General features: G+C 40.0%; 1 protein-coding gene across 2 annotated transcripts in view; it reads left to right on the top strand.

The window, feature by feature from the left end:
• The window catches only part of LOC141101357 (uncharacterized), a 114863-nt gene that overhangs the window by 83188 nt on the left and 19179 nt on the right, over window positions 1-12496 (top strand). For both annotated transcript variants that reach the window (XM_073590419.1, XM_073590418.1), the window contains 6 exons: window positions 5794-5940; window positions 6094-6201; window positions 6338-6535; window positions 6804-7010; window positions 7919-9287; window positions 10856-11002. In XM_073590419.1, coding sequence (XP_073446520.1) covers window positions 5794-5940; window positions 6094-6201; window positions 6338-6535; window positions 6804-7010; window positions 7919-9287; window positions 10856-11002 — 2176 coding nt within the window. The remainder of the gene's footprint in view (window positions 1-5793; window positions 5941-6093; window positions 6202-6337; window positions 6536-6803; window positions 7011-7918; window positions 9288-10855; window positions 11003-12496) is intronic.

Genomic DNA, 12496 nt, shown 5'->3' with positions numbered 1-12496 from the left:
GATAAAGTCATAGGGGAATCTTTACCGCCATATCCTAGGTTCATCTTTAGGAAGGCGCAAAATTTGGGCAATATGATAGCCCCCCCTATTTCTAATCCTCTGAGCAGGAATGTATCAAATAAATTACCCGTTGGATTTTTTCCATGTAAAAAATGTGGTCCCTGTAAAAAACTGGCTATTAAGAAACAACTAGCGATTACTAACAGTTTTGCGGAGGTACCAATTAAAGATTTTGTTACATGTGACACTACAGGGGTTCTATATGGGATCACCTGCCCATGTGGGAAATTGTATATTGGGCGCACTATACGCCCGATGCACGTAAGGATAGCTGAACATCTGCGTAACATTGGGAACAAATTTGCTGGCCACCCCCTTTCACATCATTTCACTAATTTTCATGGTGGCTCCATTAAGAATATCAAAATTACCGGCATAAGAGTAGTTAAAAAAAGTTGGAGGAGAGGTAACTTTATCCAACAAATGTCAAGGGAAGAAAGCAGATTGATATTCGAAATGAATACATTGGTTCCCAATGGTCTAAATAGTGAAATCGAACTGTTTGCTTTTAATGTATGAACTTAGAGGCGGGAACCTGTGGGCATATAAGCGCTTGTTTGACTTCTATGGACCATCTCTGAGGAAGGAATCCGACGATTCCGAAACGCGTAAGATAGTATTGTGGTCCGGTCCGCGCTCAGTAGCCAGTCACGTGGTGCTCCACGTGACCGTGATGTCACGCAAGGTCCTGTGGGGATCGCTGAACCTTGCTGGCTCTGAACTTACACGCGCTGCTTATCTGCCACCGTTAGCGGCTGCCAGGCGTGTAGGGGGACGTCTGTCACCGGCCGGGACAGCGTCCGATACCCACGGTTGTGAACCGCACTCTAAAGGACTCGAGAGTCGGCACCTGAATCTAGTCTGGCCCGTCGGAACTGCTGCTCAGAAACCGCAAAGTGTGCTCCGGGTACTTGGACTGCGGGCTTCATTGTTTGAACTATTGCTGCTGGAACTGTTGCTTTTTAATTGGAACACTGTGGAGCCAGGATTCTTCTTAATCATCTCGTACTCTATGTGAATGAAGGTATCGTTCTGTTTGTGTTGCGATTTGATATAGCGCTGTTTTTTAACTATTGTGGGACGCTATCATCTTGCTTGGGAATAGAAGCGAGTGCATTTATTATATACATCCAAATTTATATACATGCCTTTCCCGGATTTACGTAGCTAGCGCAAGTAGTTACTATATACGAAAAGCAAAAGACCACTTGATTTGGTGCATACTGATGTATGTGGACCCATGAAAGTGACCACATCAGGAGGAAATAGATACATGGTGACTTTCATAGGTGACTACTCAAGATACACAGTCACATACTTAATTAAGAACAAAAATGAAGTTTTTGATAAACTTGTAGACTACCTAACAAGGTCGAGTCACAAATTTCAAAGGAAGCCAATTGTCATCAGAAGGGATAATGGAGGTGAATTTATAGGTCATGAAATAGAAAACTACTTAAGACAAAATGGTATAGAACACCAGAAAACTGTTCCGTACACACCTGAACAAAATGGAGTAGCAGAAAGGAAAAACAGAACTCTGACAGAAATGATAAGATGTATGCTGACAGATTCCAAACTCCCAGAGAAATATTGGGGTGAGGCAGCAATGACAGCTACATATCTACAGAACAGACTTTTTTCCAGAAAACTGAAGAAAACTCCATATGAACTGTGGCAAGGTATGAAACCAAGTGTCAATCATTTAAAAGTTTTTGGGTGTAAAGTTTTTATATTCATTCCAACAGAAAAATGTTCCAAACTTCAAAACAGATCCATGGAGGGAATATTTGTTGGATATAGTGAAAATTGCAAGGGATACAGAATCCTTGATCCCAAAACAGACAGAGTCACGGTGAGTAACAGTGTGACATTCATTGAGGATCTAAATGAAGACACTATGATTTTCAATTGACACAAAAAATGAGAAAAACAGCAGTGACATAGCTGAAGAGGTATCTGATGAGAAAGTAGTTGAAATTGATGAAGAACAGAATACTGAAAATGAAGAAATACAACTACAAACAGACACAGAACCAAGACATTCAATGAGAGAAAATAAAGGAAAACCACCAAAATGTCTCTCATACAAGACAAACACAAGTAAAATTTATGAGCCTACCTCTTGGGAAGACATATTTAAACTCCCTAAAGAAGAAGCTAATAAATGGATAGAAGCAACATAAACAGAAAATAAATCTATGCATGACTCAAATACATGGACACTGACAGATTTACCAGAATGAAGAAAAGCCATAGGATGTAAATGGATTTTTAAAGTAAAATACCCAACAGATGGCACACCTGAAAGATACCGAGCAAGACTCGTAGCTAAAGGGTATTCTCAACAATATGGAGAAGACTATGATGAGACATTTTCTCCTGCTGTCAAACATACTACAATAAGAAATTTACGTACAGTTGCAGCAATGAAACAGATGGAATTGATACATCTGGATGTAAAGACAGCTTTTTTGAAGGGAGATTTAACAGAAGAGATTTACATGGAACAACTTCCAGGATTCAAAGATGAAAGAAACCCAAAGTTTGCAAACTACAGAAAAGCATATATGGTTTAAAGCAAGCAGCTAAAGCATGGAATGACAAAATCACAGAAGTGCTTACGAATGAAAAATTTCAAAGAAGCAAAGCTGATCCATGTTTCTACACAAAAAAGGCTGATGAATAGATGGATTTATGTACTCATATATGTAGACGACATTTTCATTTGTTCTGAACAAGAAAGGGATAAAGAAAACATTCTAAAATTCCTGAAGCGCCATTTTGAAATCAAAGACTTGGGAAATGTGAAACAGTACCTAGGAATACAGATAGAAAGAGAAGATGGAAGTTTCCTACTGAATCAAAATCACATGATTCAAGACATAACAGAAAAATTTGGATTGAAGGATGCAAAAACAGTAAAGTCTCTAATGGAAACTAATTATCTTAAAGAGATGAATAGTGAGAAAAATATGTTACCAAATAATGAAGAGTACAGAACAACAATAGGAAAACTACTGTATCTAGCGACTGTTACAAGGCCAGACATCGCAGCAGCAGTAGGAATCCAGAGCAGAAAGGTGTCAAAACCAAATAAAGCTGACTGGAATGCTGTGAAGAGAGTAATGCATTATTTGAAAGGAACCAGCAATGTTAAGCTCAAACTACCCACAAGTGATAATTGCATTTTAACAGGATACGTTGATGAAGATTGGGCTGGAGATCCAACTGGCAGATCTACCAGTGGACATATTTTTTTTCCTCTCAGGTGGACCAATAAGTTGGACAAGTAATAAACAGTCAATTGTGACACTGTCTTCCACAGAAGCAGAGTATGTTGCCGCAGCACATGCAAGTCAAGAAGTTCTGTGGTTAAGACAATTGTTGACAGACTTAGGACAACCACAGTTGGAACTGACAAAATTGAAAGAGGACAATCAAGGATGTCTTGTTCTTGCTCAGATGGAAAGTGTCAATCCAAGAACCAACCATATTGATGTGAAGTATCATTTCTTGAGAGATCATCAGGAACAAGGAGTCTTGAAGTTAGAATATTGTCCTACCGAAGAAATGACAGCAGACATCTTCACGAAGGAGTTGAATGCTGATAAACACCAGAGGCTAATAAAAAAAGTTGTGTTTGACTGAATAAGTGCTTACTGTTGAGAAAGGGTGTTGGCATATGTAACAGAAATGGACTTACTGTTTATGTAAAGGAGGACTTTACACTAGCCTGACAGCAGATGGCGATAGTGTGAAGTTATATGTTTGCTGTATTGTGGGGAGGGAAGTTCTCTATTGTTGTTGTTACCTTTTACTTTCGCTTTTGACTGTATTATACCAGCAGCATGGCTGTGTGCTTCTTAATTCTTATGTCATGTTTACCCATAAGAATTAAATGCTGTTTACTCAAGATAACTTGCTCAGTTAAGTTTTCCTGTGTACCGGTGGATTCTCAAAAGATACACTCTGCTACATCTGGGACCTTGATTTCCAAATGAAATGCAAAATTTACTTTCATCTGAAAACAACACCTTGGACCACTGACAACAGTCCGGTTCTTTTCCTCCTTGGCCCAGGTAAGACACTTCTGGCGGTGTCTATTAGTCGTGAGCGGCTTGACACAATGAATGCGACACTTGTTGTCCATGTCCTGGATACGTCTGTGTGTGGTGTGAAGCAATAACCCAGCAGCAGTCCACTCCTCGTGAATCTTCCCCAAATTTTTGAATGGCCTTTCCTTAAAGGGAATCTGTCACCCCTTTTTTGAGATATCATATAATGATATCATTCAATTGCGTGTCACATAAGGATTCTCTTAGTACTTTTGCTTCCCCCTGACCCCGCACCTTTCATGCATAAATACCTTGTTTATATCGGTTCAGATGTATGTAAACTGCCGCTGTCCGGTCCGCTGGGTGCGGCTTATTCACCTGCTCCCCCCTCCCTGTCTTGCTCTACACATTTCTTCTTGGGTACTGCATGACAGGGAGGGGGAGCAGTTGAATAAGCCCCGCCCATCGGACCGGGCAGCGGCAGTTTACATACATCTGAACCGATATAAACAAGGTATTTATGCATGAAAGGTGCGGGGTCAGGGGGAAGCAAAAGTACTAAGAGAATCCTTATGTGACACGCAATTGAATGATATCATTATATGATATCTCAAAAAAGGGGTGACAGATTCCCTTTAACAATCCTTTCCAGGCTGCGGTTATCCTGGTTGCTTATGCACCTTTTTCTACCACACTTTTTCCTTTCACTCCACTTTCCATTAATATTCTTGGATACAGCACTCTGTGAACAGCCGGCTTCTTTAGCAATGGCCTTTTGTGGCTTCCCCTCCTTGTGGAGTGTGTCAGTGACTGCCTTCTGGACATCTGTCAGGTCAGCAGTCTTCCCCATGATTGTGGAGCTACTGAAACAGACTAAGGGACCTTTATAAACCCTTAGGAGCCTTTACAGGTGTTTATTGTTAGTTATTCTAATTTACTGAGATAACGACTTTTGGGTTTTCATTGGCTGTAAGCCATAATCATCAACATTAGCAGAAATAAACACGTGAAATAGATCACTCTGTGTGTAATGTCTCTATAGAATAGAGGAGAGTCACTTTTTGTATTGAAGAACTGAAATAAATTAACTTATTGATGATATTCTAATTTAGTGAGAAGCACCTGTATATTTTAAAAAATAATAAAACTATGGATGTGTGGTATCTTCGTACTCACACTGACCTGGACAATCTTATTGGCAGGTCAGTATACTGTATGGTGAACATGGTAAATAAAAAAAAACAAAACAAAATATAATTGTGAAGTTGCACTTTTTTTTTGCAATTTCAACGCACTTGAATTTTTTTTTCCCACTTCCCAGTGCATTATATGATAAAATTAATAGTGTCAATCAAAAGTACAACTTGTCCAACAAAAAGACAAACCCACTTTTGACTATATTTATGGAAAAATAAAAAAAAGTTGTGGCTCTGGGAAGCAGGGAAAGAAAAAACGAAAACAAAAAAAAAAAAGGAAAATGACCCTGGAGGGAAGGGGTTAAGGAACACAGAATAATTTGCTCATGTCACTGGCAAATATTTTTATATGTTATTTTATGTAATATTTGATATCTGATTTTTTTTTTTACCACTCCATCTTTCAATAACGATTCCTGGTATTGGAGCTCAATCAAAATTGTACTGTAGTTATCATCATTTATTAACTTATTTTTCAGACCGGATTCACCGCACTTCATGTCGCAGCACATTTTGGACAAACAGATTTTGTCAGAGAGATTTTAACAAAGGTCCCGGCCACGATCCATAGTGAGGTCCCGAAATTCACGGGTGACGTGGTATTTGTAAAAGAACACGGTGGAGAGGTAAGGGTGTATGCAGAACAACAAAGTCCTGGGATGATGGGATGTTCTGATGTGTGTGTGTGCGTGTTTGTGTGTATGTATATATTATATATATAATGTATAATTAGCATTCTACCCAGCTACTATGTATCAATAAGTCTTCTTCGTACGCAGTCTGGTTACACACCCTTGCATCTGGCTTCTCAATCCGGTTATGAAAGTCTCGTACGCCTTTTACTAAACCACCCAGGAGTCCAGGCAGATGCTGCCACCAGGCGCCAGGTGACTGTTTTCATTTTGTTACTGCTATGTTTCGGCATTTTGACAATTAAGAAACTAATTATTTCTTTCTAAGTTTTCTACTTCTGGTTTTCTAGAATATCAAGTGTAAAATGCGATCGAAATTTCTCTTCCATAGGGTTCGACTCCGATACACCTTGCAGCACAGAATGGTCACACAGCGGTCGTAGGTCTCCTTCTCAGTAAATCTATCTCTCTACTGCATGTAAAAGACAACAGAGGAAGGACGTGTCTCCATTTAGCAGCTGCCAATGGTCACATTGAGATGATGAGAGCCCTTATTGGACAAGGAGCAGAGATTAATGGGACTGACAAGGTGACTTTCTTTACTAAAGTGATTTAGACGTCATGCGCTCCTCAGGGGCGGGGCTTGGTGCTTTGGAATGTATTACATTTACACATTTGGTTGAGTATAAGGAAAAATAGGAAACAATGTACAAACTTTCCAACTAAAATATCATGTCTATTATCACCCAGATGTGGTTCTTTCTTAATAATCTATGTTTTCAAAGGCCAGGTAGACCTAAGAATAAAGTTACAGAAATATCCTTTCCTGTGTAAATTTGTGTCTATTTTTTGGGCAGAACGGGTGGTCTCCTCTGCACTTCGCGGCCAAGTCTGGTTTTTTAGAAACAGTTCGGTTTCTTGTTGAATGTTGTGCCAATCCTGCATTGGAGTGTAATGACGGGAAGACAGCAATCCAGTACGCTGCTGGTGACAACCACTATGATGTAGTGAGTTTCTTACTGAAGAGAAGCCACAATACCCTGAAACTAACCGAAGACAGGAAGGTAATTCTCATCAAAATGTGACATGTGGACAAGTGTAGTGTGTGAACGCTAAACAGAAGGGGTGATCTTATCTGACCCTATTTTGAGTCTTCTAGCAGGGCTAAAGATATGAGCCAAACTCAGAAACCCACTTGTAGACAGCTGTTTCAGGGATCTTGCCCATCATCAGCACAAAGCAGGGTACTGATTGGATAAAAGAGAGATATATTTTTGGCTTAGTTCTGAGTGCTTCATGAACACCCTACAATTTCTATCGATCGTCTACTTTCCATAGTCCAAAAAAATCTAAGGTCTTAAACGTGATCACAAAGCTATCAATAGTCTATCTAAAAAAAGCTTTGTCATGGTTCCAACCCTCACTGTGTCTGGGATACAGTTATTGACAGCTCAGCCATCCAATCTGGTACCAGGGTGTGCTGAGCTATCAGTGTGTTGATTGACAGCCTGACTATCCAATCTGAGACTGTGAGGCGTCAGCTGTCTCCAAGTGTTCATTATCCCAGGTGATTGCCATGCTACTTAACTAACATGTTTCTCCCAGACATCTGCCAGATGTACATTCAGCTAAGTGTGGTTTGTTTCCTTTGTGCCTTGAGTTTTCTATGTTGATCTTTTGTTGCCTGACCTTGGATCTCGTTCTTACCATCCGTCTGTTTAACCACTTCTGCTCTGATCCACTATCCTCCTGGTATACTGACCTCGGAACAATACCTGACTATGCTTTTGTCTCTTCCTTCTGTTTATGACGTACCCTCCTGGCTTATGACCTTGGACTTCTTGACTACCCCGACTCACGGCTTGACCGTGAAATGTGACTAGCGTCACAAGCCCCTTACCTATTATCTGTATCTCTAACTCTATGGTTTACATGAGCATTCATGAATTTCACTTTTTTATTTGTTTTACAGTTTGTTTTTGACTTGATGGTTTGTGGGAAGCTGAATAGAAACAAGATTATAGAAGAGTACATCCTGAATTCTGCCGCTCCCCTGGACACTGCCGTGAAACTTTCCAGAGCGCTTACCATCACTGCCCTGAGAGAAAAGGAGAGGGCAGTCGACCTACTCAATGCTGCCAAGTACACTGAAACAATGGCCACTGAACTTTTGACTTTAGCTTCTGGCAGTAAAAATGCTGGATACATCCTCCGAGCTATAGACCACCGTGGCACCACCATATTGGACTGTTTAATTGAGTGTGAGCAGAAAAATGTGGTTGCCCACCCTGCAGTTCAAAAATACTTAACTGACGTCTGGTACGGAAATCTAGACTGGACAGCCTGGAAGCTGGTCCTTCTCTTCTTTACTTTCTTAGCTTGCCCTCCAGTTTGGATCATCTTCTCTCTGCCTCTCAAACATAGATTTAACAAAATCCCCATCATGAAGTTCATGAGTTACTTGGCATCACACATATTCTTGCTGGTACTCTTCATCATCACCATCGTCTACCCTCCTTTGAATCCAATTTATGAAGGACGAATGATCCCATCTTGGAATGAGTGGTTGCTGCTCGCTTGGTTGTCGGGGACGTTGGTTTCAGAGCTTACTCATCAAGGTGAAAGGGCAGGTCTTGCCTGGATACGTGTATTTGTCTTGGGATTTTCTGCCTTCGCCTTTTTTTGCCATCTACTAGCATTCTTGTTTACAGATATTGATCGCTTACACTGCCTATTTGCCAGGAACATCTTTCTTGGCATCGCCATGACTCTCTCATTCGTCCAGTTCTTGGAGTTCCTCACCTTTCATCACCTCTTTGGACCATGGGCGATCATTATAAGAGATTTGATCAAGGATCTCACTAGATTTGCAGTAATTCTTGCCTTGTTTCACATGGCCTTCACAATGCAACTATCTGCGGTCTATCAGCCGGTGTATCCAGAACCCAGATCCAATCGTTCAGTCAGCGAAACGGGAGATCACAAAAATGAGACCAATATCCAGGATCCGATAGACATCACTGTCCTCTTGTTCTTCTCACTCTTTGGCTTAGTGGAACCTGATTGTCTTCCTTCGTTGAGCAGGACTCCGCAGTTCACCTTTGTCATCATCCGCTTTGTGTTTGGAGTTTACCTAGTTGTTACTTTAATTGTCCTTATCAATCTCTTGATCGCGATGATGAGTGATACTTACCAACGCATACAAGCGCAATCAGACACGGAATGGAAATTTGGAAGGGCCACTTTAATAAGAGATATGACCAGGAAACCCGGGACGCCGTCTCCGTTCAACCTCTTCACCAACCTATTTTACTACATCAAACTGCTATGTAAATATAAAGGTAAGATCGATAATTAGCAAAAGTTAAAAAGATTTTAACTCTGGTTCTGTCAATGTCCTGGCGAGGCCACCAAATCAGGTGTGAGCAGAGTCTTACTCTGAGAAGTATTAGAATAGTCAAGACATGTAAGATGAGGACCCAACTTCTAGACAACCCAAAAAGGTTTTCCTATCTTCTCAAAAACATTGCAAGTAGCCCACAGATTACCAAAAGCTGGGTGGTTTTGTAAACCCTTTAACGAGCCATGCCTCATGGTAGAAGGCTCTGTTGTAGCTAAATCTCCTGGATGATATGGCAAGGCTTGTTAAAGAGTCCACATTTACAGCATTGTCTTTCTAGCTTTCAAGGAAAACATCATCATAAAATGATCCATTGGTTATATCAGGTTTCTGAGTTATATGTATTGTAAAAAAAAAACAACTCTTGACTATATATTTTTTCATCAATATTCGTAATCTTGCGATTTTCACATTGGCCACTACGACTATTTTAGACTTATACTTCCTGTCTTTCCAGGAAACGTTTTCAGCAGGCTCCTTATCATCACAGGTTGGGTTGGACTCTGCACACACAAAGCTTTTTGAGGAGTTAAAAAATCCCACGTTTCAAGCAGAAACCACTTCAGGAAACTCTCCTTTTTGGGGGATTTCTTGGAGGAGTTTTTTGTTTCCTGAAACAGTTCAGAAGAGGTTTTTTTTTCAGAAATGTTCTCTTTCTGCGTTTTGATTCGACAGTGCCTAGATTGGAGCAGTTTCCTCCAGGATCCACTTCTAAGAGTTGATGGTCACTTTCTTTTTTTCCCATCAGGTGTTTGTTTTTTTTTTGTTTGTTTTGTTTTTTAAAAAAAAACCCTTCAGGAAAAAATATAAAGCTAAATGGAAATCAATTGGAATAGTGTTTTTTTTTCAAAGAACTTATCAAGCACTTTTTTGAGGAGGATTTTGTAGACGATCCACGCCCCCCAAAAAAACCTCTAGGTGCACATACCCCTAAAATGTGTTCACAATGAGTCTTTTTGCTGAGTTTTTGGAACGTAAACTCCACATTTTTGAGTCATTTTATGTTTTTGCTGAGATATTTGGAAGCGCTCCTTTTTCCTAAAATTGAGCAAAAAAAAACTCCATGTGAACACAGCCTTACAATGACAGATAACAAAGGATCCACCAATCACAATAGGCATTGTCACAGCTCCCCCTCTTTTCACAATGTCCTTTGCACCCACACATTAGATGCTTCAATACAAAAGACAGGGTCAGAGTCAGTATACGATGGCTAATATTCATGTGCATTTCCTGAACAGAATGTAGGAGTCATAATAAAAACAAAACCAAAATTTTTTTTTTTTTTTAAAGGATAGTGATATAAAAAAAACCGCTAAAAGTATTTAAGAACAACATGTCGCACAAAATCTTGATTTAAACAATAGCTCATTTTCTGATGATTGCTTCCCCTTAAAGTTTAAAGCCTGGTAGTTTCCACAAGGAGAAATTGTATACCCTTCACGTTTTGGTTCCCTTCTATTCATCTTGCCACCGAAACTTTACTTCTTATTCCTACTTATATTACAGGTAAGATGTGTTCTTCTAATGCCAGGACTCTAATGAATGAGGACACAGATGGCTTCTCCGACACTCGCTCCATTGACCTCCTTGCCCACTCGTCATTTGGGTGGCTAGGAACAACTGCCAAAAGGACCATGCAGGTATCACCAGAAAGTAAGTTTTCCGGTGTCCTTAACCCCTTTACCCCCAAGGGTGTTTTGCACGTTCATGACCGGGCCAATTTTTACAATTCTGACCACTGTCCATTTATGAGGTAATAACTCTGAAACGCTTCCATGGATCCCGGTGATTCTGACATTATTTTCTTGTGACATATTCTACTTCATGTTAGTGGTAAAATTTAATTGAAATGACTTGCATTTATTTGTGAAAAAAATGGAAATTTAGCGAAAATTTTGAAAATTTCGCAATTTTACAACTTTGAATTTTTATACCTTTAAATCACAGAGATATGTCACACAAAAAAGTTAATAAGTAACATTTCCCACATGTTTACTTTACATCAGCACAATTTTGGAACCAAAATTTTTTTTTGCTAGGAAGTTATAAGGGTTAAAAGTTGACCAGCGATTTCTCATTTTTGCAACACCATTTTATTTTTACGGACCACATCACATTTGAAGTCACTTTCAGGGGTCTATATGATAGAAAATCCCCAAAATTGACACCATTCTAAAAACTGTACCCCTCAAGGTGCTCAAAACCAGATTCAAGAAGTTTCAGGTGCTTCACAGGAATTTTTTGAATGTTTAAAAAAAAATGAACATTTAACTTTTTGTCACAAAAAAAATTACTTCAGGTCCAATTTTTTTATTTTACCAAGGGTAACAGGAGAAATTGGACTGGAAAAGTTATTGTGCAGTTTGTCCTGAGCACGCTGATACCTGACATGTGGGGGGAACCACTGTTTCGGCACATGGCAGAGCTAAGAAGGGAAGGAGCGCCGTTTGACTTTTTCAATGCAAAATTGCCTGGAATTCAGATCGGACGCCATGTCACATTTGGAGAGCCCCTGATGTACCTAAACAGTGGAAACCCCCCACAAGTGACCCCATTTTGGAAACTAGACCTCCCAAAGGAACTTATCTAGATATGTGATGAGAACTTTGAACCCCCAAGGGCTTCACAGAAGTTTATAACGTACAACCGTACAATTAAAACAATCACATTTTTTCCACAAAAATGATCTTTTCACCCTCAGTTTTTAGTTTTCCAAGGGTAACAGGACCCCAAATGTTGTTGTGCAATTCGTCCTGAGTACGCTGATACCCCTTATGTGAGGGTAAACCACTATTTGTGCGCATGGCAGAGCTCGGAAGGGAAGCAGCGCCATTTGACTTTTTGGCTGGAATTGGGATTGGACGCCATGCCGCGTTTGGAAAGCCCCTGATGTACCTAAACAGTGAAAACCCCCCACAAGTGACCCCATTTTGGAAACTAGACCCCATAAGGAACTTATCTAGATGTGTGGTGAGCACTTTGAACCCCCCCAGAAGCTTATAACGCCCGGGCGTAAAAATAAAAAAATCATATTTTTTCCACAAACATGATCTTTTAGTCCCCAATTTTTTTATTTTCCCAAGGGCACCAGGGAAATTGGCCCCCACAGTTGTTGTCCAATTTGTCCTGAGTACGCTGACACCCCAT

The sequence above is a fragment of the Dendrobates tinctorius genome, unplaced genomic scaffold, assembly GCF_039654945.1.
Source record: "Dendrobates tinctorius isolate UK_male_01 unplaced genomic scaffold, ASM3965494v1 ptg000116l, whole genome shotgun sequence".
Classification (NCBI taxonomy): Eukaryota; Metazoa; Chordata; class Amphibia; order Anura; family Dendrobatidae; genus Dendrobates; species Dendrobates tinctorius.
Note: the sequence above shows the minus strand (reverse complement) of the source record. Positions and strands in the feature narration are given on the sequence as shown.